General features: G+C 38.2%; 1 protein-coding gene and 1 long non-coding RNA gene across 12 annotated transcripts in view; one reads left to right on the top strand and one right to left on the bottom strand.

Annotated features, from left to right (window-relative positions):
- Positions 1-26,772, top strand: part of incenp (inner centromere protein) — a 34,237-nt gene that overhangs the window by 6,729 nt on the left and 736 nt on the right. For 2 of the 3 annotated variants that reach the window (XM_057837039.1, XM_057837038.1), the window contains exons 8-19: positions 1,535-1,574; positions 10,425-10,509; positions 10,616-10,756; positions 11,318-11,335; positions 14,869-14,978; positions 15,040-15,160; positions 15,260-15,370; positions 15,556-15,707; positions 22,631-22,733; positions 26,199-26,294; positions 26,509-26,544; positions 26,642-26,704. In XM_057837039.1, the coding sequence (XP_057693022.1) occupies positions 1,535-1,574; positions 10,425-10,509; positions 10,616-10,756; positions 11,318-11,335; positions 14,869-14,978; positions 15,040-15,160; positions 15,260-15,370; positions 15,556-15,707; positions 22,631-22,733; positions 26,199-26,294; positions 26,509-26,544; positions 26,642-26,704 (1,076 nt within the window). The remainder of the gene's footprint in view (positions 1-1,534; positions 1,575-10,424; positions 10,510-10,615; positions 10,757-11,317; positions 11,336-14,868; positions 14,979-15,039; positions 15,161-15,259; positions 15,371-15,555; positions 15,708-22,630; positions 22,734-26,198; positions 26,295-26,508; positions 26,545-26,641; positions 26,705-26,772) is intronic. The other variant, XM_057837040.1, reaches the window with a different exon arrangement.
- On the bottom strand, positions 4,036-7,238 carry LOC130916367 (uncharacterized). 9 transcript variants are annotated; one of them, XR_009063249.1, is made up of 10 exons: positions 7,065-7,238; positions 6,618-6,651; positions 6,444-6,542; positions 6,258-6,334; positions 4,979-5,039; positions 4,858-4,908; positions 4,589-4,657; positions 4,366-4,479; positions 4,213-4,282; positions 4,036-4,090 (listed from the first exon to the last, which is right to left on the bottom strand). It is a non-coding gene; the product is annotated as an uncharacterized LOC130916367 (long non-coding RNA). The 9 variants fall into 9 exon arrangements; XR_009063251.1 differs by lacking the exon at positions 6,618-6,651 and having other exon boundaries at positions 7,065-7,237; XR_009063248.1 differs by lacking the exon at positions 7,065-7,238 and having other exon boundaries at positions 6,618-7,056.

Here is a 26,772-nt window from a genome sequence, read left to right as displayed (position 1 = left end):
TTGAAATGAAGATGCAAGTTATAGAAAAATATGAGCTTGGGGTGCGCGTCCCTGAACTGGCTCAACAATACAGCTCCATGGTCCTCTTCCGACCACCGTTCGCCACTATTTATAAGTTAAGGTGACAATTATTATTGTGGTAACATTGCCAAGGAAATCGCCAGCTTCGTCACGTTTTTATCATTTATTTAAGAACTTATCCAACACAAAACGCCCATTGTCTTAAGCAGTTGACTGCTCTCAAGAAAACGAAAGTATTCTCTACCGCACCGACCTATCTCACTGAGACGTCAGCTTCGCGGTGCGTTCAGGGACAGTAAAAAGTGTCCGCCATATTAGAATCCGATTCGTTACATTATTTACAGGAATAATTATTAATTCTTATTATTATTATTATATTATTCTGAATTATTTATTTATAACATTTGTTTTTCTATGTTTAATTGCCATTTGTAACAGTGCCAGCAGTATTTATTAAGAATTTAGTGTATGTTTTTAGGCTTTGGAACGAATTAATGGAATTATAATGTATTCCTATGGGAAAATCCTGCTCGACATACAACCATTTCGACTTACAAACAAGGTCCTGGAACGAATTAAATTCGTATGTAGAGGTACCACTGTATATACACACACACACAGTGGGGAGAACAAGTATTTGATACACTGCCAATGGGAAAACCCATTGGCAGTGTATCAAATACTTGTTCTCCCCACTGTATATAACAGAAACGGTAACAGTGGCACTCAGATACCATTGTAATTCTTTTCAGGTCATTCATTGTCAGACAGAAGCAGTACGGCACAACGTTATGCTAAAAAAATAAGTTAAAAATATAAAAATGGCTTACCTCTTTGTCCTCTGAAAGACCATGCCAACCCAACAAAATGTTTACTGCATATGAAATGTGAATGGATTCACCGAGCTGGTGTTAAAGTCCGCGCAAGTTGATTCGGTCTTCACATTTTTTCCTCCCAAGTTTTTGGTTTCCGGAAACGTATGAAGAAAACATCCTTCATGTGTTGTAATGTCTAGAGTCGTTTCTACAAGCTCCAAAAAAGCAATGCGTGATCGGCATGTTCGTTTTTGAAAGATTACTGGCGAAAAGTAGCACAAATTACGTTGTTTCTATGCGAGGGCGGGTCTATAATGTCCCACTTCGGCTTTACTTCCGCTTTACGATGCGACGTCACGGTCTAAAAATAGCATGCGTGCGGTACGCCATCGCTTTCAGTTTTGTGACATTTTGGACTGTCAAATTGTCGCCACTTTCAGGAGAGCGCGACTCACGAAATGGCCGTCCAGAGAGGCTCCGCCTGTCTCAGCCTTTCTTATAGGCACACCTGCTCCGCTTGCATTCACAAGCGAAGCGATGACCATTTACAATTACAAAACGAAGTGGCCTATCTGAGAAAAAGAACTCTGGTCCGTTTGAAAAGGACTAAACTGTGCAAGTGTGAAAGCGCACCCTAGTTGGCCCTTTGTAGTTCTTGTTAATCTTTTTTTGTTGTTGTTTTTTTGCCTTTTTTTCAGTTGTCACTAGCACACAACAGACGCCACAGGCTAAACGGAGGTGAGTTCCACACATTAAATTTTCAAATTATTATTTTTTTTTTTTTGGTACAGTGTTCCAGTGACTAAGGCTAGGTTCACACCGTAGGTCCTGAATGCACTATACAGATTTTTTTTGTCAAATGTATTTTTGGCGTGCCCGTTCAGACTGCCTTCGTCCATTGAGCCCATTCAAGTATCACGCATGCTCACTAATTTGCAGTCCGAGATGCGCTGAGCAAACTGATCCGCATGCGCAGGAGCATCAAAGCAAATTACCACAATATACTGGCTCAACATTATTCAAGGGGGTGATCATATTTTGATTTCCAAAAAAGAGGACACAAATAACAGACATAAATAATCCGTGTTTAGTCTTCTATTCAAAGTGTTTTTTAGATTGGTAGCATGCACGCACTGTCCGTGCATGACACACACACACACACACATACGGACAGTTTGCCCCGACCCTCGGCGGTGTAAGCAGTCTTGAAATATTGCTCATTTGGAGCTGAGGGAAAACAGAGCATTCTCAGGCTTACCCTCAACCCATTTTATTTTTTTATGACAGCTGTCAAGCCCGCCCCATTCCCAAAAGCCACGTTTAAGCTAGGCGCTAATTCACAGCTGCACCGCTACCATAGCGCCCAGTCTCTCCTGCACTTTGGTGACGTATTGTTTCGTGAATTCCGATTTGGGGAAATTGACAGTTCAGACCGCAGCTTCACTCTGGGGAAAAATGTGGCCTTGATCAGATTTTAACCACATACAAAAGTAGAGCTGTCCCGACTAGTCGACGAGCACAACATCCCGTCGACGGTTAATGAAGGGTTTTAAAAATATATGCGCGGAAAGTTCAGAATGTCGGATGCTCTGTATGCAAGCGGGGAAAGCGGCACAAAGCCGAAAAAGCGCACCAGAGTGTCCAAAACATTGACTTATTTCAAAGAAATAAAGGGGGGTACACTCTTGTGTCCTGTCTCTTCACTGCCAAGCTTGGCTGCACGTTGGCCGTGAATAAACACCTCAAGCGCCGTCACCGTTTGTAAAAAAAATTATTTTTTATTTTTTTTTCATTTTTTGTACACCAGAGGGTGCTGTCGCTTTACTAAATAATAATGTTTCATTGACAATGGGCCTATAAGTGCTATTATTAGTATTGCTAACCGAAAGGTTTATTTCATGTTATGGTTTATTTTCTGGTATAGAAAATTATATAACGATAAAAGGTCATAAATATATACAGTATATACAGTGATAGCACTCAAGGAAGAGATTGTCAATGATAAGGTAATAAATTAAGGTAAAGGCAATTCATATAGGCAATTCATTGCAAGAGAGTCTGGCTGCAGCCCGCCTCTCTCAGTACCCTGCGCCGCTCGTCTCAGTACCCATCCCGCAGACAGGAAGTGACGCAATATCGCAGCTCTCAGACCGGAAATGACAACATGAAACAGCGCTCGACCTCCGAGCTTCCGGTTTTATCGTAATAGTTAGCGTCCATTCGAACGTAAATACTAGTTTACTTTTCTTTTCGCACGTCTTTTATTTTCGGTTTCAGCATCACTCATTATTATTTAAATAATTATTTCCATGCTCCTTAAATTGATTTGGTGAAATCGGGAGATTAACTCTTTAAGCGCGGTCAGTTTGTTAAAGCCTGCTGATTTTACCAAAATGAAAAACACGGTTACAGTACATCAAAATTAAAATACACACTACTGCAATAAAGGTTTAATTGGTGACTGAAAGATCGCATGTAACCTATCACAGTGTGTACTTTAGTTTGTCAATTGTAAAATATACTCCAATTGAGAATTATTAGAAATTGCTGTCATCCTTACATTTTTATGAACGGACACATTAATATAGCTTCATTACAATTTAATGTATCAAAAACGTAATATTCTCTCAATGTTGCAACCAAACCAATTTTGTCTTTCATTTTGCTACTTAAATTCATTCATGTGGGTGAAGATCCTAATTAACTAATTCAGAAACTATATTAAACTTTCTGCTCCAGGAAAGGCACCTTTATTTCAAACAGAAATGACAAAATAGTTGTCATGTGTTAGTTGTTTTTTTCTTTTATCCCAGACAATAGTTGTAGGTTGTTTTAATTACCTGACATTTTTCGGCAAGCACTCCCACCTTTATCACAGGTAATTAAAACTACCTACAACTAACATCTGGGATAAAAGAAAAAAAAAAAAAAAATTTATAAGTGTAGAAAAATGAACTCAATACAACCAGTTCTAATGTGGTAAACTTTATTTTTTTAGTTTTATTATTTTTTTATTATTATTGAGAGAATACCAGATATTTTCTTTGATCAACAATCTCCTCAAAAAAGGTAAATCCATCTTCCAGATGGTTGAAACAGAACTTGAATGGCTCCAAGACATTGTAGTTCGTGCTCATCCTCTTCCATCTGCAGGATGCTTGGGAACTCCTACTGCATTGACCCCCCCCCCCCCCCCCCCCCCCCCAGCCCTGTCCGAGGCTTTTGTGCTGTCTGGCACAATCCTTTTACCAAAACTGTTCATTGGAAAAGAGAAAGAAAAGAGCTATTTGAATATTACATAAGTAAAATAAAAATGATTGATACTTGATTTTTCTTTTCAGGCATTGCAATAAACTAGGTATATAAATAATCTTACCATTTTTTCCCGCCGTATCTTTTTGGAGTGGGCCACCACTAACTTGAAGGAGCTGTGGTTGCACCTCTTCCTAAAAATAAATCAGTGAATAAAGGGGGACATGTTCAAAAGTGCGTCAGAGTAATGGACACTAAAAAGTCTTTAAAAGCTGACCTCAGCAATTATATTCAAATTTCACTTCTGTAGCTGATAGACTGGTGGCACTTCACCCTGCAGTAATGCTTTTGCCTTGTCTGTCCAATGGGCAAACGCTTTCCTGTGGCTCACCTAAGTTGAAAAAACACAAAAATAAGTATTCCACATTTTCCACCAAAGAATTAAGGTGCTGTGCACCTACTTTCCTATGAATGCCATATCAACAGTTTCAAAGACTTACCATGCACCCAAGTTTGAAATTGTCCGCTAGCAATATACACCACCACTTCCTCAGAGTTGGCATATCAGTCTAACAAAAATTAAAAACAAGTGTAAATAAAGAATAACGACAAGGATATTTTGTAGCCCAATTTGAATGATTCGGTGAACTTCATTTTACAATGGTTAAACTCAAAGAGAGCATCCAGAACAGTGCAAAGAGCATACTACAAATGGATAAATGAATACAAATATAACAGAGGACAAAATTGGACAGTTAAACTCACCTACCATCAACATGAAGATGCCACAGTCCTTCCCCTATGGCTGTCCCGAAAAACCCTAACGTAAGAATTTAACAGTCACTTCCTTCAAGTTTTGAATCAATGAATATACACACTTTTACAAATACCTCTATTTCACTTCCAATCCTCTCTTTCCATGTCCCCCTGTTGATTGACTGTCAACGTTTTCTGCAATTGAAAATATAGGTTTATATTAAATACAGTAGTTAAACAATTACAAACGTGTTTCCATGCATAAGAACACCAACCAGTCAGGTTTAAATGATTCATGCAAACAAAACAAGGGCGTAGGTTTGCATAGGGACGGTAGGGACATAACATGACCAACTTTTCAGGATGCTAAAGTTGTCCCCACCAACTTTTGAGCAACCTTATTTGCATTATATTCGTCCCTACCAATGTTGAGACCGGGCCAACGCCCTTGAAACAAAACATTCGCAATTTTAGAGTGGCATTTTAGAATTTTGCTTCAAATGATTGGATGAATCATCTGGAGTGCAATTCTGCTTTAATTGAAGGGGCAACATAAAAGGATCGACTGGAACATACCTTCAAAACCAAACAAGGCTATTCTGGATCATCATGGAAACGCCATGCCAATATGAATGGTTACTGAATTTCATTAGAGATAACAATAGTTCTCTGATCTCAAGATTGGATCTGTTTTTCTTCCCACAAATAATTGGAATTTGGATCATTTAATTTGACTGTTCTTTGAAAATGAACCAATGCTCCAAGTTGTAGTTGTTACTAATCAGCCTTACAGGCAAATTCATGTGTGGGTCACATCCTGTAGGCTTTCACCATGTTGCAACAACATAGGGGTCAGCCACAAATATGGTCCTTCCCTGAAAAATACATAATCTATACACACGGACATATGTTATATAAATACAAACGTACGCAGACACCTACATGAGCCCATACAAGCATTCTGTAGGCTACATAGTTAAAATAATACCCTACACAGGCCAAAAAATACTTTTTTATACCTTTGAATGAGCTACTTGTTAGACAAGTTATAAATATGCATTTCATATCTGCAAAAAAACAAACACAAAAAGTTACATTTTACTTATTTGTACAATTGACATTATGTTCTTTAGAGAAACTAAATCCTCAAAATTCACAGTTGATTCCATTTCATTGTTCAGGCCAACGTTCCAAAAGTCAGCACGTGTCAATCAAACTTTCTTTTTTTAGACAATCAACACCATTTCTGGCCTCTTTATATTCAAGATTTGCATAAGCTAATGAGAATGTTGATTGGTTAAATAAACAAAGAGTAAATAATCAATTATGTCCAATTGTTAACTAATATAAGGAATAATAAGCCTATCCAGATTTCCACTGAGCACAACATTTGTCTCAGACATAAAAACATACCAGCCGTTCCTGGGCAGGATGAGTTTGAACCGTCCATGAAGCTCGGCATGGTCTTATATTGTCACCATTGGTCCTGTCTGCACAGTGGGTTTTATTTATTTATTTATGGGTTTGTTCGATGTCTATAAAAAAAAAGTGTTCAGCACAGTCCAAAATCTAACGTACAATACTATTTATGCTACTTACTTCCATTTGGATCTGTGTGACATCCCTGTATCTGCATGGGAAGACTACCATTTGGGGGTCGTGATTTAGTTTCTTCCCAATGGGGTGGTGATCTTGCAGCTAGTAAAAAAAAAAACAAAATAATGAAAAAATATATAGCTAAGCAGAGTAACAATATCAAGAAAAAATTACAACCTTGTCCTATTTGGATCATGTGACAACATTCAAACTACAAAGGACCAGACAAAACAAATGAAGGCAAAACAACAATACCATACAACAACAAAAACAGCGAGCTGCGAATTGCAGGCATGTACATAATGAAAAATAAGAGTGCAATATAATGAAAACTACACAAAGAAGACTGTTCATTGTGAAAAAAAAATGTAAAAAGCATTAGCAGCATTAGCCAATTTGCTGCTGAATTCATCAGTACGTATTAAACAATATAAGTAGAACAAAGTCACATGCAGTTAGTAAAGGAAGACATTATTTAAATTACATTAAGAATACTAGATATAAGTACGGTCTTTTCAACTCAGAATAAACACTTCATATTTTCACCGCAAGTGTTGTTTAACTATTTAACATTTTTAAACATGCATACGCTTTTAAAAACTTTTTTTCAGTGCGGCCACTTACCGTGTTTTTTTTCGCGAGAGGTGAAATAACGTAACTTGTTTTCGTCGCAAGGGTTGACGACATTTCCGGTCTGAGGGGACTGAGAGCTGCGGTGTTGCGTCATTTCCTGTCTGCGGGATGGGTACTGAGAAGAGCGGCGCAGGGTACTGAGAGAGGCGGGCTGCAGCCAGACTCCTCTCATTCATTGATATATAAATAAGGTTTAAAAGGAAAAAGGTGAAAAGTTTTCGTTAATTTCTAATTGTGTTGTTTTATTTGTGTGCACCGTAGCTCTTACAGTGTGATTACATCAAGGATGGAATAAAAGTTGTAAACCATCAGTTTAAGAGACCATCTTTTCAATCGGGATGCTACACTAGTTAATTCTATCAGCATTTGAAGTCATTGTTTATTTGTGGTTTATTATTGTTATTTACGTGTTTATTTGTACTTTAGTAAATAATTTAAGTGTTCCAATATGTTTTTTGTAAATTGATAAGCGTCAACAAAAATTTCATTGCTAAATTAGTAAACAAAAACGAAAAATATTTTTTTAATTATTAGATTAGTCGACTAATCGTAAAAATAGTCGGCTGACTAATCGGGAGAAAATTAGTCGTTTGGGACAGCCCTATACAAAAGTGACCCAGATCGGATTTGAAAAGGTCCACTTTTATGTGACTTCCCGTTAAGACGTCAAGTTAATGCCTCACTCGAGTCGGAAAAACATGAAAAAATCGGATTCGTGCATTAAGACTTGCAGTATGAACCTAGCCTAAGTGTGGCAGGATGTTTGGATTTATTCAGAAAGACACATTGCGTCAGTTCTCAATTGTCATGGAAAGACCCACTGACCTTTTTAAAGATTTTTTAACCTGTCCTATTCACCTGCTTAGACACAAAGAATGTGAAATCTGAGTGTCTTTCTAGGCTGAAACCTTTTTAATGTGCCACGTGAGAGTTTGGTGTACTCCCACTGTGATTATTTCATATTGGTTATTCAGAGAATATAGCCAGATAGAAAAGAACATTGAGGGAACAGGAAAGAATAGAGGGAATAGTGATACAAAAAACATTTTGAATGCACATGCTACCCAATGGGGAGGCCTGGTTCTGATCTCAGGGTGTGTAGTTCCATTCTTTTTAGACCGCCTGGAAAATCTCACTAATTTTTCTGTTCTTCTTATTCTTCCTTAGGAGGACACTAGCTAAAATTGCCACTTCTTTGTTGTCTGAGGGCATATCAGAATGAAATTTGGTATATGTATAGATCCTCGGAGCTGAATGTTTTTTTGTTTTGTTTTGAGGTTGCAGGGTTTTCTCTAGGATTTTTTTTTTTTTTTTTTTTTTTTTTTTATAAAGCTGTTGGTGGTGGGCTGCATCAGAGTCCGACAGCGTGCCGTAGTGAAATTGTTTCATATCATGACAAATAAGAATTTTATTTAAACAACATTTATTATATTCACTGGAATTTTTGAAAAACAATTTGAGGGCTCTCTCATAAGGGAAATCCGCAATCGGTGGTCACATTTAGAGTCGATGTGAGGTATGGTCCCAGTCCCCCAGCAGCCGGTTCCTCAGGTCTGTCTTCACCTACACAAGAATATTTTTTTTTTTTTTTTTTAATCTAGAAATTGAAGACCTACAAGCATCTATAACTGACATTGTACAGTTCTGTACATTGTAGAGTTGACCAAAATGTCTTAACTCTGTTCCGTGCAGAGAAATCTCTCACAGTTGAGATGGGCACTGTCAACGCAATGGCCGACCGTTGGCTCAAGCAAGGGTACAACCCTCCCCAATCTCAGTCAGTGATGCCATCTTTGACATCATGCTGACCTGGTTCATATTCTGAAACACATTAGATGGATTAGCCGTCAGGACTAGACTGTTTCAGTCCCATGTTTTGAAAGATTACATTAGGTTAAAACTGAAGTGTCTTTGTGGGAGTTACTTGTCTGATTGTTTTAGAGTTACTCCCTAGTGCAAACTGATATTTAAAAAAATAATAATAATGATTTGTTTCAATGAGATGAAAAATACTTATTTCGCCCTCTGTTTGGTAATTTTTGGACAAGGAATATGCCAATTTTTTAACAATGAACCTTTTTTCATCACCTTAGCTTAAATATGATGAATAAAAAATAATAGTTGCACAATTCTTAATACTCACCTTGATTTGTGTGGTACAGCAGGGCTTGAACTTTGATATTTCTGTCCATGTTGCGTCCCAGCCAGATTCCCTGTTGCCTTAGTTCTCTTTCCCAGGACTTTGTGCGCCTTCCTGATCTGCATCTCTAGCTGGGATCTTGCCTCATTCAGTTTTTGAAAATTTTATCTCAACATTAAAATACAACACTTGCCATAACCATTTGTTTATTTCTACTCCTTGGAACGTTAGAGCTAAATACATTTGGAATCTGGGAGCATGAGCCTCACGTTCATAAGTATTTAATTAGCATGCTAATTAAATATTTCAGAATGTGACAGTACATCACTACAACAAAGTCTTTTTGTTACCTGACCCTCCTCTTCAGGAAATTTTCTCTTTCCAAAATACTTCAAATTACTCGTCTGAAATAAAAACGAGTGACGTCAGCAACGAAAAAATGCAATGCTAGGATGCGACGATTCAGGTCAAAGACATGCCATAAAGAACTTAAACGTTACGTTGATGTCCATATTAAGTTCGTTTGACTTGGCTTAAACCACAATTACATTCATTAAGTTGAAATGCCTTTCTGCGGATTTTTATCACCATTTCCAATTCTGCGCCGACAAACTCGGGCGCAAGTTAACAACAGGAGAACCGATGTGATTTACAAAATAAGGCATGTAAAGGAACCATTTGTATTTGACGTGCTATTTCAGGTGACTTATGGCAAATAGTGTGCAAATAATGAGCTGTATGTATATATTCTTTTAGATGTTATTTTAAATCATACCAATTTAGAATGTAATCTTAAATCTTATTAAAAACAAATCTCATTTACAATGCGTGGCGGCTTTTATTTTGGTGTGGCAGTGCGCCACAATCGTTTCTATGTAGGGGGAAACCCTGAGGTGCGGGGGGGTTTTGGAGGGCTGATTAATTACGTTAATTACTTGCGGGTTTATTGTTGCCTGTAGGTTCTGAGTTCAATTTGAAGGTTTTTTTTTCCATTTTAGGTGCCATAAGTCATATCATAATAGCCATACAATTTTAAATCCAGCATATGTCAGTGCCTTTTATCAAACAACAGTCTTCATTTTATGTGCCTGTAAAAAGTAACTACCACAGGTTTTTGGTTAATGATTGATAGTTATTGTGGTTTCAAGAAATGCTTAACTTCACTCAAACTGTATTTGGTTTTTGAAAGGATTTCCTCTATATTTCTATAGGTCCTCTAAGAGCAACAAGCGCAAAGCACCCTATACTACAGCAGAAAGCCCAAAGAGGTTCTCTCCTCCCAAGAAAAGTCAGAATGTAAGAGGCCTAAAAATAAGTCATACAAATGAGTATTAAGCGTCCTCTGAAGGACCCAATGAGGAAAAAAAGTCGTGCGCTAAATTTTATTTTCCCCTTCTTGCAGGTAGTCAAACCGAATATGAGATCATTTCTTCACACTGTGCAGAAGAATCAGATTCTGATGATGACTCCAAATTCCTTCAACCGTACTTCTGTAATCAAGTCCTTCATTAAGCACACCACTCCTCTGAAGGTTGATTCAAAGGTCAGTATCATTATTGCACAATGCCGCCTTTAAAATACAAGAACAGTAAACAGCCTTTTGGTAATGGTCATACTCTTGTGTACACAGTGTATCTTACACAAATTTGTTCAAACTTTAAAGCACTTTTTTCTGGAATTCTGTTCCAGGTCAAACTGTCAGTGTCATAAATCCTTTATTCCAGTGGTGCCCAAGTCCGGTCCTCAAGAGCCCCTATCCAGTCTTTTTTCCCATGTCTCCCTCCGCTAACACACCTGAATCAAATGATGAGCTCATCGGGAAGCTCTGCTGGAGCCTGATAACAATCCTGATTATTTGATTCAGGTGGGTTGGAGGAGGGAGACATGGAAAACAAGCTGGATAGGGGCTCTCGAGGACCGAACTTGGGCGCACCCCTGCTTTATTCACCGTTCAGGCAATGTTTGAATATATTTTAACCTTAGTTTCTATTTAGTTAATGTGTTGATATCAAAGACAAACATTTGTGAGCAAAATAATTTAGTTGGACAATGAATCAATGCATCAATGTTTTTGTGTTTATTCCCCCACCCCCAATCTCCTCAGATGAACATGACTACAGTGGTAAGTGCAAGAGCACTGTGTGTTGGTGGTCATATGGTGAAAATGTCTCATTTACCACTTAACAAACCCTCCATTCCCACATCTTCTAACTAGGGATGTCTTGATCGCCTATTTTTGCACCCGAGTCAGTCACCTAATTTTGAGAATCTGCCTATTCTGCGTACCTACCAGATACAAAAATAAAAAGTTGTTGTTTTTTTTAACAAAAGTTCCAAACATGTCCCACTGTGCCTTCCTAACGTGTATTTTTTTTAAGTAGAATAAAGGGGGGAAAGGCTTCTCTATTAAATGCTTTAATTGAGTCCACTCACGCTCAGACGCTCATGCTTCTGAAAACAGCCTCTCACTTACACTATGAGATGCCACAGCACACAGCTGAAAGTTTAATGATGATTGACACATTTGTGCCTTTGATTGTAGGGCTGGACAATATGACCTTAAGTACGTATCACGGTAAATTGAGCAGATTTGCCCAAGCAGACTGTTGTATAATTGAAAGCCTGAATCAATGCATGAAATACAAAGAACTGTTTCTCGTTGATTTATTTACCAGCTTTCAATTGAACATATGTAACAATTGTACACGCAGTCTCAACATTAAGTATAAAGAATTCTTGCAAACAATAAGAATTCAAGTGTTAACATTTATAACGTCGTGTATGATTTGAACAATTTACATGATAAAAATCAAAACAACGACTGTGCAAACATGTCATTGTAACACAAATGCCTTAGAGCTTGAATAGTACACTTCAAACAACTTACTGTTAATGGCTGCTGTGACATAATTACTCAACACAAGTGTTTACTTCAAGGTTTCAGTTTTTTTTTTTTTTTTTTTTACCAAAGCATTTTTTAAATACATGCACGCACACACATTAAAGCTATATTGCGCTAATGCCAATGAAATATTTAAGATTTTATGATGGCAGTAATGGACAGAATAAAGCAAGCACATACAGAAAAATAGCTGTGGCCAATAAATGGTCACTGTTGGATTATAATTTATGCTGAATGCTTTACTTTAAAATTATGAAAGATATCAAAAGAATCTCTCACACAAACACACACACACAGATACACAAAATAACAGAACATACTGATTGCTAGATGCTGTCCATGCACAATCCACTCATTAAGTTCAACCATTTCGACAAGGTTACAGCTGATTTCCGACTCCATCACATTAATTTGTAGCCGCTGTTACCCGCTACCGTTAACCTGTGGCCTGGCTACCAGTAGAAAGCACTGAAAAGACACGCTCCTGAAATCGTGAGAACCAGGGAGGAAAGCGGGTGAAAGCCCGTCTGGAGGCCGCAAAGAGTCTACTTAATGTCGGGTGAAAGCTTGGCGAAGCTCCTTTAAGCCCGACTCCATCACGTTTGCTTGTAGCGTTAACTGCTAGCGTTAGCCTACCGAGCTTCTATTTGTTTGAGTTCCTGACAACCGCGTGACTTCATACCAAAGCACACTGACTCCTTTCTTAAAGGGGAATGAACATAGCCAAACAACGGAGTCAAAGCGGGATGAAAAGACTATATTTTCTTGTTTTATTAAATTACCGAATTTACCGACATGGTCAAAATTACGTCAGTCATCGTTAAGAATTTCGGTAACGTTAAATTTTCGGTGTACCGCCCGGCTCTATTCATTGTATAGTTCCCAAGCTTCTCTGGCCAGATCAAAGCTACAAACCTGTCAATCATCGTTAACTTTTAAGTACCAAACAGAAGCTGCACTGCACAGTATGGCTGCACTGCTTAGCTGGAGGGAGGGTGTGACGCTGTACAAGCATGAAGCAGAAAAACATAAATATATTTTTTAAATTAAAAAGCCGATCCTCTGAAAAATGGAGCGATCGGCCGAATTGGCAATCACGTGATCAGATCAGGACATCCCTACTTCTAACAAATTTGAAATCTTCTATTTGTATTTAAACTGAAATCTGGTAGTGTCTGTGTCTAAAGATGGGCCCAGTCCTATATCGGTGACAGGCTCAGATACAAGTGTAATGTACAGCACAGTTCAACATATATTTTCGATATTTTCGATCCATCTGCCATATCTCAGGCCATGTTAGTTAAGGCGCACAAATGTGCTTGCGCTCCCAAAATATGATTAGCTTTACAGTAGGGCTGGGCGATATGGCCTTAAGTACGTATGACGATAAATTGAGCAGATTTACCTCGATAACGATAAATGACGATAAATTCGCCCAGGCGGACTGTTATATAATTTGAAAATTTGAATCAATGCATGGAATACAATTATACTTAATAAATTATACTTTATGCTGAGTGCTTTACCATCATGAAAGCTTTCGGAGAAATCACACACCAAATAACGCGACATAATAATTGCTACATGAAGTCTGTGCCCAGTCCACTGATTAATTTCAGCCGTTTCGACAAGGTTAGAGCCGCTATCCAACTCTATCACGTTCATTTGTAGCTGCTGTTAGCCGCTAGCGTTAGCCTGTGGCTTGGCTACCAGAAGAAAGCACTGAAAGCATCCTCTCCTGAAGTCGTGAGAACCAGGGAGGACAGCGGGTGAAAGCCCGTCTGGAACCCGCCAAGAGTTTACTTAATGTCGGGTGAAACTTTGGCGAAGCTAACTTAAGCCCGACTCCATCCCGTTTACTTGTAGCGTTAGCCGCTAGCATTAGCCTACCGGGCTTCTGTTTGTTTGGATTCCTGAAAACCACGTGACTCCATACGTAAGCACACTGTCTACTTTCTTAAAGGGGAATGAACATAGCCGAACAACAGAGTCAAAGCGGGATGAAAAGACTATATTTTCTTGTTTTATCAAATTACCGAATTTACCGACATGGTCAAAATTAGGTCGGTCATCGTGAAGAATTTCGGTAACGGTAAATTTTCGGTTTACCGCCCTGCTCTACTTTACAGTACTCATCAGTTGTTGTTTTTTTTGGTTGTTTATTTGATCTTTATTTTGCCTTTGTTCACAACATTGTGTCTGGCTTGAATAATGAGCATTTGTAAATACTTGGCTTTAGCACTCCTTAGTTTTATTTTTGTTTTATCAATTGATACAAAATGCTAATATGATTTCTTCAGTAATTGCTGGATACAGGAACTGTGTTACAAAATTCTGAAGGCAATATTGCAAATATGACAAAAACTTGGTCAATGGGGGCCGCAATATACTATATTTTATGTTTGCAAAAAAATTGCTAATTTGTGGCCACAATAATGGCTCCCGACTGGAAATTAGGAGAAGAAAATTGAGCTCCCCTTCTCTGGGTTTAATTTTTAACTGGGAATAAATAGAATATATTTACAATAATGTTGTGTTGATGTTTTGAGCAAAGGCAAATTGTTTTCCTACCCAAAAGTCAGTTGTTCGTGACATCAACACTACAAATGAGTATTTCTTTCACACATTATACCTATTACGTTGCCATAAGTCGGCGTTGTACGTGTACTTGCGTGGTTTTTTTTGTGTTTTTTTTTTTTTGTTTTTATTTTAATTTGAGACACTTACTTTTTCTCATTGCACTATTGCTACAGGCAAAAGAGCGCCAAAAGCTGGAAGCACTTAAAAAGAAGCAGGAACAGGAAGAGGAGAGAATGAGGAAACTGGAGGAGGAGAAGAAAAAGAAGCAAGAGGAATACAAAAGGTCTGGTTGTTTAAAATTATGTGCCTTTCATTGGATATTTAATGCTTATTTTTGTTCTAAGGAAGAGGGATGAGAGGCTACGAAAAGTTTTAGAGGCTAAAGTGAAAGAAGAACTGAGAGAAGAAGAAAAGAAGAAAAAAATAGAGCAAAAAATGGCTCATATTGATGAAAAAAATGATAAGGTATGCAGATTATTTGAATGACACTGATTAGTTACTTGGACCGGTTGTGTCATGTTAAGATTGTTAAAAAAATACCGTTTTGTTGGTCTGTGAATTTAGCGCCAGGCGGCAGAGCTGGCCAAAAAACGACTGGCCATTAAACGTCAGGACGATCTTGAGCAGAAACGAAAGTTGGAAGAAGAAACTAAAAGGAAGAAGCTTCAACTAGAGGTGAGAGTTCGTTTTCCATTTCTCTTGTGAACATGCTGTCGTGTCCAAATGAAATTGAGTTTAGCGTATAATATAACCACCCCCAACATATTTTACCTCTAACAATATTAGGAATGATGTTTGTATTTTATGCTGAACTTTAATTTCTGATTTTTTTTTCTTTTTTCTTTATCATTTAACTTCAGGAGGAGGAGAAGCGCCAGCAAGAGTTGCTGGCTAAGAAGGCCAAGGAGGAGGAATTAAAAGCAAAGAAGCTGGCTGAAGCTCGGAAAGCTTTAGAGCTAAAGAGGGAGCGTGAGCGGGAGCTTGAAAGAGAACGCCTAGCGGCTGCTGAAAGGTAGTCTTTCTTCATTTAAAAAAAAAAAAAAAAAAATTACATTGTATGTGTTGCGAGAACATTTCCAGACCACAGGTGGGTAGAGTAGCCAAAATTTTTACTCAAGTAAGTGTAACGTTACTTCAAAATGTTACTCAAGTAAAAGTAGTGATCCAAAAATGTACTCAAGTACAAGTAAAGAAGTATTCAGTGAAAAGAATACTCAAGTAATGAGTAACATTTTGAGTAACTGCTTGTTTTTTTAAAGGGTATTAAAATACTGAGGGGCTGTGAGATATCAATAGAACTGTTATGTGGCAAGATAACAAATTTTAATAAAGTTAACAAAAAAAAAAAAAAAAATCACATTCATGAGCAATTATTGAAAATAGATCCAAAATTACGAACATTTCCGAAAGTATTCCGGAAACAACTGAATAGGGCTTTGATGTCATAGAAAGGAAACAAAAGGTCGAGGCAGGTGCCATCGTTGTTTATCGACGACAGAATTGCGTTCGTGTTTTATCAAAAAATCGCTAAAATGGTTCAAACCTGTCATGCTATGTGGTGTACAAATAGCCATTTGTCGCAATGTAGTACCCACGAGTTCCCGAACGCGAGAAAAAGAGCTGGACTACGCAGACAATGAGTAAAGTTCGTCCGTGCTAAGAGGGCTAATTTTGCAGACCCAGCCTCCGGCACGGTTTTGTGTGGTGCGCATTTTACACCTGAATGCTACCGTAATTTCCCGAATATAAGGCACACCCGTGTATAATGCACACCCCAAATTTACTTGTAAAATCTAGGGGAAATTATTGTACCCGTTTATAACGCGCACCCTAATTTTAGCACCAATAAATAGAAGAATACAAGAAAACAGAGCTCGTGTACAGATACAGAAATGTCATTTTACTTACTGGTGAAACACAGCACAAGCATAGCACATTGGTAGTTCAAAACATTACCATAAACTGACAATATTTACCATGGTACCCGCGGGTTATTAAAAGTATTAAAAAAGCATTGAATTTAGTTTTCTATTATTAAAGGTATTAAAAGTATTAAATTAGCTTTTGTAAGTCTGGAATTTTTTAACCTTGGTCTTAATTTTCAAGAACATCTCAGTGCAACCTAAATTATATCCATGACGAAGTTTTAAATCCATAACGAAGATGAGGCATAGAATTTTTTACGATGCACTGCACTACAAATCGAAATGCAACTCGTGCGTGCCAAACCACCACAACCGGCAAAACGGAGAATCCATCCACCTCTGCATCGGGAATGTGTTTGTTTGTCGGTGGAACGAAAACCCTGCAGGCAGAGGTATTGTGGATTCTGAACACCAAAACACACCACCATTCATATACTTCAAATAAGTCCATTGGTGATCTGTTTCGGATATTACGTCATTTTTGGTCGGCATTGGCTGTCACAATGTTGGTCATATTGCGTTTTGTTCCAGAGGGAGCGTTCCCGATGTCGTAACTCTTTTGTAACGAATTTTCAGTTGGCAGGAAAAAAAACACACATTTTCTTAATGTTTAAATTAAAGTTGCACCGATACCAGTATCGGCAGGGGGCGCCGATCTGGCCCGAATTGATGGTATCGGTATCGACGAGTACCAACATTTAGGGCGCCGATACCATCTACTGGCATCACTTTAGGCCAAATGAACTGTCCTCCCCACGTGAGCCAACTTCCCAAATCCCGATGCATGACATCTGTATGTCTTTGTATCGAAATTACCAAACGAAAACAACACCTTCGTCTTCAACAATAAGGATGTTCACTACAACGCATATCCGCGATGTTACGCTGCTTTTCTAACATGGCATTCACAAACGATTAGCATGCATAAGCTAACGCTTGCTGTTGTAGCGCCGATGGGATCAGAAAGCTTAAGACCGTGAGAGACTAAGCAAACTCATAGTTTCATGATGAACAATGAGTGGCAAATTAAGAGCGCCGTACTTCAAACTCGTCCTGTTTATGAAAGTCGATTGTCATATTATGCTGGTGTTGTGCAGTAATGAGCAGAAGTGACTTCTGTGGCTAGAAAACACTCAAGCGGCGCAGCGCGCACACTAGATATCAGATAGCAACCTAGATGTCCTATGTTAGATCCCATGCCAACTCTCGTGCACACACACTAGATATCATCAAATAGCAACCTAGATGTGCTAGATTAGATCCCATGCCATTAGCTGCGTGAGCCCAGAGCGACGCCTAGTCCATATAAGCCTGTCGCAATATGCAATAATTCCATTTATCGCGCGATATATAAAAAAGAAGGCGGTAATTTTTCCGCTGCGATTTATCGCCGCACGTGCGTGCGCGCGTGCGGCAGACGTGCTGTTAAAAGTTCGGATTCCTCGTTACCAACTGCGCAAAATGCATCTTCGTTCCAGGTCCGGCAAAAACTAGCGCCGGAGCCAATCGTTCCCATTATATCCTATTGTTCAACGTATACCGGCCACGTCAGTGCTCCGGAGTGACTGAGGACCATCTACGGCGCGCCGGTGTTGTTGACGTGTGGCCGCTCCCGTCAGGAGTGATATTTCACGCGGGGCGGCTATTTTTCAGCACAACGCCGGATATTTACAACAAAGTCCGCCAAAACATTGTTACCGACTTGGCTGCGACGAACAACATCGCTTTGACAACGAACAGCTGAATGAAATTAAGAGCGCTGTGCTTCAAACGCGTCCTGTTTATGAAAGTCGATTGTCAAATGCTGGTTTTGTGTAGTAATGAGCAGAGGTGACTTCAGCAGCGCTTGCTAACTTTTTCAATGCGCCCACACACTAGATATCATGAAATGGCAAACTAGATGTGCTACGTCCCATGCCATTGGCTACGTGAGCCCAGAGTGATTATGGGACACGTAGTCCATATACTACATCGATGAATTCTAAACTGTCATGACTGAATGGAAGTTAAGAAGGCCAAATCAATCCATACCATTGACTATAGATAATGTTGCAAATATTGTTAATTCAGTACGTGACACAGATGGATTCGGACCACAAATAGGATGTCTTGCTCATGTAGTAAACCTAGCTGCTAAGAGAGCTGTAGCAATCAACAGTGTGCCCTGCCTCACTTTACAAACAGTAAAGATTGTTCTCAGCACTTTTATATACATTTTTTTCATATCAGTAAGAAGTAAGCACAGAAATATTACGCACTAAAATGCATGTTTATATGATGGCAATTTAATTTTTGCTCGTTAGCAAAAAAAAACAAAAAAAAACAACAACAACAAAAAAAAACGAAACAAAAAATATAATTGTTATTTTTTTACAGAGCGTTAAATGTATTGAATCGGATCCAAAATCGTGTCCCCCGTATCAAAAATCATACCGAACCTTGACTTAACTGTATTGTTGCATCCCTATGGAACACCATTGCAGAAGCTATGACGGGAAAAGTTTTCATTTGCCTAAATGCTTAAGTTATTAGCAATTTTTTTTTTTTTTTTTAACACATTTTATTTATTCTGTGTTTCTGTGCGGTATCAATATTATTGATTTCTACTTAAGAGGGATGGTCTATTGTTTTAGTTGTGATTTCTTTAAGAGTATTTTTGAATTTGAGAGTAAATAGGAAAAAGCGGCATGGAAAATGAATGAATGAATGAATATTTATCGCATTTAAATTGGTGTACTTAATCTATTAATATATACTGTATTCTCACTGTGTTATTGTAAATTGGTTAAAAAAAAATATTGGGGGGGTGCAATAATATCGCATATCGCAATAATTTATGAGAATAATTATCGCACACTAAAATTTGTTATCGCGACAGGCCTAAGTCCATATACTACATTGATGAATTAGAAACCGCCATGACTGAATGGAAGTTAAGCAGGCCAAATCAATCCATACCAGTGACTATAGATAATGCTGCAAATACTGTTAATTCAGCACATGTTACAGATGGACTCGGACCACAAAAAGGATGTTTTGCTTATATGGTAAATATAGCTGCTAAGAGAGCTGCAGCAATCAACAGTGTGCCCTACTTTACAAACAGTAAAGATTGTTCTCAGCACTTACAGTATATACAAAATTTCTTCAGATCAGTAAGAAGTAAGCACGTAAATATTATGCACTAAAATGCTTGTTTATATGATGGCACTGTTATTTTTGCCTGTTAGCAAATTAAAATAATAATAATAATAATAACAGTTGTATTTTCTGTTTCAGAGCATTAAATGTATTGAATTGTATCGAAAATCGTACCGAACCGTGACTTAACTGTAATGTTGCATCCCTTATACGTACACACACACACACACACACATATTATGTTTTTTTTTTGCCAACAGAGTGGTATCGGAATGGTATCGGTATCGGCCGATACTGCACAGCCAGGTATCGGGCCCAAAAAATGGTATCGGTGCAACACTAGTTTAAATAGTCTACATAGTTTTATGATCATTATAAATCCATTTACACAATGAAATATTCGCTGGAAAAGTTTGTTAAACATAATGTTGGTCAAATTATGTTTTTTTTCCTGAAGGAGCATTCCCGACTTCGTAACTGCAGCCAATTTAAGCTCATCAAGACTTAAAGATAGAGGTAAAATCGGGCCTAAAAAATCCAGCCCGACCCAAACTAGTCCGCGGGTATTAAAGCCCGGCCCGCGTTTTGTGTGATAACATTTGTGACGATGTCTGCATAAAAGCCTGTCTTTTATAACGAGTTCTCAGTTGGCAGAAAAAAAACGCACATTTTCTTAATGTTGAAATAGACTACATATTTTTATGATCATTATAAATCTATTTACACAACGAAATAATGCTGGAAAAGTTTGTTAAATATAATTAAACAGATGCAGTTTTGCGGACTCGCAGAGGGGAAGATTAAAAAGGACGTATAGGCACGCTCTGCAATGACCATACAGCGCCTTCTTTGTTTTTATCCAAATTATTTATTTTATAACAAGTATTCCTTAGTTTATCATTCATACATCGTTAATATATAGTTATTTCAAAAAGTTAGGGAAAAAGAACCCTGGCCCGGCCCGACATAATAATTGACATTCTAATTTTGGTCATACTTTCAGTTTAATTTAGCTGTTTCCAGCTTGCTATTTTATAATTGCGATGTTTGTTTACCGCTTTTCCTCTTACTGCGAAGAGGGAGGAAGTTACATCGGCCGCTGCTATGATATTTAAGTCTTCATTCAGCCATCTGCTGTGACCCGGGAATTAAACGCCTACTTTCACGCACACTGCTTCCCATGTCAGTCGACACTGGAAATTGTTTTCAAACACAACTGCTGCACGGTTAAGTCCCGCGATATTCCAGTTGTTTTGGAGTATGTGATAGGGGCTCAAGTTACATCGAGATATTTTAGGTTGCAGTTTATGGGACGGCTGTGGACCTACTTAAACATTTCGGTTTGCCTTTCGAATGAATGTGAATTTCGCCGTTTTAACTCAAGAGTTAGCCATGTTCACTGGGGTCTTGGCAGGTGCACTAGCGGCTAGCCTGTTACAGAAGATGGCTGGTCTGAGTCCTGTCCTCCTCCTCTTTTTGTCCATAATTATTGTGTGCGTGTGTGTGTTTAAAAAAATTCTGACGGACTTTATAATATTACTTTAAATGTGTTTTAATTCTATCTTCAATATATGTGCATTCTTTTGTCAAACGCACTTAGTAATTGAGGTTAAATTTGATGTTCAGTGCTTTATTTAATATGATTCAATATGATCTAAATAATGGGTGCAAGAAAAGTATTAATTTTCAGTTGAAATGGCATTAAAAAAGGTCTTAAAAGTCTTGAGTTTAGATTTATCAATTTTGAGGGGACCCTGTGACAGTGGTCTTTCCTCATCTCCCACTGCATTAAAAGTCAAAGCCAAAAGGCAAACGGCCCGAAAAAAGCGCATTATCGGCGGCCGAGGGAGAACCGTAGGTGAGGGCGGTCGCCGTGACAATCCCAAGCCGAAAATGGCACTTCTCGGGCGGACACGTGAGAACCGGAGAAGACAGTGGGTCGCTGCATGAGTCCGGCCGGAAAACGGCTTTCGGAAACGGCGCACAGCTCTACATATCTCTCTTCTGTGTGCTTTTGCTTCGTTCAAAAATACTGCGTGTGCTCTTGCTTACTTCAAAAATACTGCGCACTCTCTGAAAATGCGAGCGCCACTGCCACCCACTGAGTGGATGTGCAAGTACACGTTATTCTAGTACGGCAAAAACAAAAAACAAACAAACAAAAAAAAAACGTTCCCCGAGGTCACATGCGCCACCCCTGGCATCGCCCCACTATTTGAGAAGTACTGCATTAGACAATCATAATTATGACATGACACTGTCATGAGCATTAATGAATGCTAATAACGGATGTCATTTAGTGCTATCTGGCAAATGATATCACTTTTGAATGGATGTAAGCAATCCGAGCTGGACATTTTGAATGACGCTTAACGACATCCGTCATAAGCATTCAGTAATGCCCAGGATAGCGTCATGTCATAATTATGACTGTCTTATGACACCGCTGTCAAATAAAGCGCTACCTATTAACGCAAATAAATCAACAAATAAGCCGCACAGGACTATAAGCCGCAGGATTCAAAATGAAGGAAAAAAGTAGCGGCTTATAGTCTGAAAATTACGGTAGTTTTTTTTTTTTAATATGGGGAATTGTCATCGCTATTTGATTTCACAAGATCTTGTCATATATCTCGTACCAACCTATGGGAAAAAAAAGTATTATAGCCAGGGTTTCACAAATGAACACTTCCTAATTTTCAGTCTTTGTACATTGATCGTCATTTATAATCTGTAGAAATTATTCTCTAAATTCATTTTGTACCTTTTAAAAAATATGAAGGATTACACGCGAATGATAACACATCTGTAATAACTCATGTGATATATGTATTTTCATGCTGTGTTTTTCCATGGAACGACTTGATAGAGAGAAGGCACTTGCTCTGCAGCGTGAACTGGAGAGAGCAGCAAGAGAGAAGGAGAGAAGAGAACTAGAGGAGAAAAAGTTGCTTGAGGAAAAAAGAAAGCAGGTAAAGTTGACTGGCTTTTCAGAATCATGTGGTTCTATATATTTACTCCTCACACCTCATTAACCATTTATAGAGCAAGTGTCTATTATTGGTAATTAAGGAAGAAGGGGGAAAAAAACGGAAAGACTTGGTTTCCACATAAAGTGGTACCTCTACTTACAAAATTAAATGGTTCTGGAAGTAGTCTCGTAACCCTAAAATTCCGTAGGTGGAGACGAGTTTTTTATGTAAATGCCATATTCTGTTCCAAGCACTACTAAAATGCCATGTTAAATTTTATATTCGTGGAAAACCGGAATAAAACAACTGCTAAACACATTTGAATCATTCCATTTAGGCATGTACCGGTATGATATTCTGATGGTATGATAACCTTAAGCCAAAATATCAGTTTTACTGTATTGCAATTACAACTCTAAAATGTCACTTTGAGATATTTGGGTTAAAAAAACTTTTTTTCCATTGAACAGGATTTTTATATTTTAAAACATTTTAGCGAATTGGAACACAAGTATAATGTTAAGTTAAAATAGTTTTTAAAAAAAAAAAAAAATCAAATGAAATTAAAATAAATACAGTCCTTTGGGTGAGCCTAAAGCCACAGCTCAACATTATTACCTTCAGAACAAAAAAATTGAATTATTTTCCATATAAAGCATGTATGTATGACTCGTATAATTTTTCCATTAAAGCACCACCGCTAGACACACTAAGCATGCTGGAGTTAACTTCCGTAGCTGGTGGGAAACGTTCATTACAGTATTTACTAGAGGTGTGCAAAATTTCCGATTCTTAGATTATTCGCGATTCGGCCGTGGAAGATTCGAGAACGATTCACAAACATCCAAATTCCGATTATTGAAATATGCCAAGTAAAGCAGAAGTACGACACACTCAGCGTGCCGCGCGGTCTTTTGTACGCAATTAGGGACGGAGCGAGAGTAGCTAAACATCATGCTTCTCATTACCCGGCCCCTCGGGTAACGCCAATGCTCAACTCACGGCTCTAGCTCAACTCATGCCACGAGATAAAAAAAAAAACAACAACATACCTGACTGCTGCCGAAAAGCTGCTACAAGTCACATTATGTTACGGTAGATATCATTTATATAAGACTAGATGCATTATAGCTTCGGTATCGTTACCAGCACATCTACAAAAAACTAGATGCTGGCGTTAGTAACGGCCGCCATCTTAAAGCAGTACACTTCCCTGCAAGGCTGTTGTTGCGAACCTTCCAAGCGAACCTAATTAACTTTTTATCTAAAATACTCCTAAATCGGTAAAATATTGACTTGAATCTATCTTTAAAATAGTTTTAAAACTTTTACATGTTGAAAGTAGACAAAAGAGAAATTATGGAATAACAGGAGCAATTTTAACAACTTTAACGGTTGATTCACAACATTAAATTAATTGAAAGTAGTTTAAAGCTGCTGATATAGAATGGGGACTGGAGTTTTTTATTTACTGTTATTTTTGTATACAGTGGTACCTCTACATACGATCGCTTCGACACACGAACTTTTCGACATCCGACGTAAAATTTGACTCGCCATTTGTTTCTACATCCGACGACATGCTCGAAATACGACGACAATGGCAGCACCGCAGACGAATGCACGGCGGATTTTCTTGTGTGACAAATCAACACTGGTTTCAGAAAAGGTTGGTACAGGTGGTGAAACAAGGAAAAAGTTGACGCTTACCTTCTAAATGAAGATGCAAATGACAGAAAAATATGAGCGTAGGGTGGGCATCCGTGAAATGGCTCAACAATACATCTCCACGGTCCTCCTCCGACCATCGTTCGCCAGTCTTTATAAGTTAAACTGACAATTCTTATTGTGGTAACATCTCCAGAGAAATCGCCAACTTCGCCACGTTTTTATCATTTATTTCACAACTTATTCAAAACAAAAACACCTTCTGTCTGCCGCAATTGACGGTGTTAAGAAAACATTCAAAGTGAAAGTGAAACTCAAGCTCACCGGTCTGCCTCTGGCACGTCAGCACCGCGGTGCGTTCAGGGTCAGCAAAAAACGTCCGCCACATTAGAACCCGATTCGTTACATTAATACAGGAATTATTATTATTATGATTATTATTATTATTATTATTATTCCGATTTTGATTTATTATTTATTTGTTTTGCTATGTGTAATTGCCATTTGTAATAGTACCAGCAGTATTTTTTAAGGATTTAGTGAAGGTTTTTGGGCTGTGGAACGAATTAATGGAATTATAATGTACTCCTATGGGAAAATCCTGCTCGACATACGACCATTTCGACTTACAAACAAGGTCCTGGAACGGATTAACTTCGTATGTAGAGGTACCACTGTATTTGTTTACTGCTATATGTTAACTTGATACTGAAATAGTAGTTTGGTTTAGCCTGAGAGGATTTTTGAACAATTTTGGAACTAATGTACAAAACAAATTTAAAAAAAAAAAAAAAAAAAAAAGGAGTGGGGTGCATCAATAATCGTTTTATAATCGTATCGGAGCCTCTGAATCGTAATCGAATCGTTAGGTGCCCAAAGATTCCCAGCTCTAGTATTTACTAACCTTTAATTTGTATAAATGTGAACTCACAGTGGAGGTATTGCCTACTCGGCAGCCACCCTCCGTAAACATGTTTTACATGTTGGTTGTACCTCCTCCTCTAAGCTGTGGCCGTCTGTACCTTTTCTCTAGCCGAAGTATTCTCATACCAGCGATTTTGTTTTCTTCGATGGGGGGGGTTCAGGAGTTTCACCTCCACCAGCCATCGTGTTGCACAGCAGGCTCACTGACACTGAGCAACATCCGGTGGGGGAGGGTTGAGCCTTGCAGCTGCAACCGAGGGATTTCTCCATGCATTTTGGGGACATAAAAATATAGGGACGGTATGACGGAAATTTTTTGCGGTTTTGAAATATTGACGTTTTCATACCACGGTATACCTTGAAACCGGTAATCGGCACATTCCAACACCATATACTTCACATAACCGTTGATACCTGTAATTAAGTAAATAATAAAACATTGTGCAAAGAAAAATAGAAAAATAAAATATCTTACCTTCCTCATCTTTCAAGATTGTGCCTATCGCCTATCTTACTCTTTGTGACACAAAAACGCGAGAAGACCTGTGCACTAATGTGCCTACTGATGTAGTGAACTGTATAGTGAAACCAGGCCACAATTATAATAATTTTTCATTGATAATAATAATTATTTTTATTTCATTCTAATGAATTAAGTTAGCGGTGACAAAGTTTCATGTTAAGGACACACTACCTCATACTTATTTGTCATTTCTTGAGTATAATACGCTTTCGTGTATTGTATATTTGACCCCTCACCCCAAGTTTGTGATCCCCCCCCAGACAAAAAAAGTGCCTTATACAATGAAACGTAAGCAACAATAAGATTGCATATTACGTAGTTTTCATGATGTTTTTGTGTTGTTCAACTAGGAGGAGGAGCAGAAGAGGTTGGCTGCAGAGGAAAAAGCTGACAAAGACAGAATGGCTGCTGCTGCTGCTGCTGCTAAAGAAGCTGCTAATGCAAAGGTAAATAAAAAACATTTTACAGCATTTTAAGGATATACTGTACACATGCTGATGGTTGTTTAGTGTAATGCTCGGCATAACATTTTGTCTTTTTGGTGTGGGACAAGTCTTTCCATCATAATTATTCCTAAATTATCAATTCATGGTTGTGTATTTTTTGAAGGATTTTTTAAAATATCTAAAATATTTCACACCCAAACCCTTCCACTTTTAGACTGCTACTGCTCTAAATGTGACTATGGATATTGAGGTAATGTATTTTTTTATTTTAAAGATAGTCATACTGTTCATGTTGTTTGTTAAACAGCAGTGATGGTCATGTTTTATTTTTATTTCATTTTTTTAAGCGCTCTGTAATGAGCACACCGGCAGCAAAAGTTGGTGGCCTCAATGTCACTGTGGCTGTTGAGGTAATTGAACGACTCTTTTGTAGGCACATGCCGCACTTAATTTCCATTTCATTTAATTTGTGACATAT

The sequence above is a fragment of the Corythoichthys intestinalis genome, chromosome 5, assembly GCF_030265065.1.
Source record: "Corythoichthys intestinalis isolate RoL2023-P3 chromosome 5, ASM3026506v1, whole genome shotgun sequence".
NCBI classification, from domain to species: domain Eukaryota; kingdom Metazoa; phylum Chordata; class Actinopteri; order Syngnathiformes; family Syngnathidae; genus Corythoichthys; species Corythoichthys intestinalis.
The sequence above is the reverse complement of the archived record's forward strand: the minus strand, read 5'-3'. Positions and strand labels throughout refer to the sequence as shown.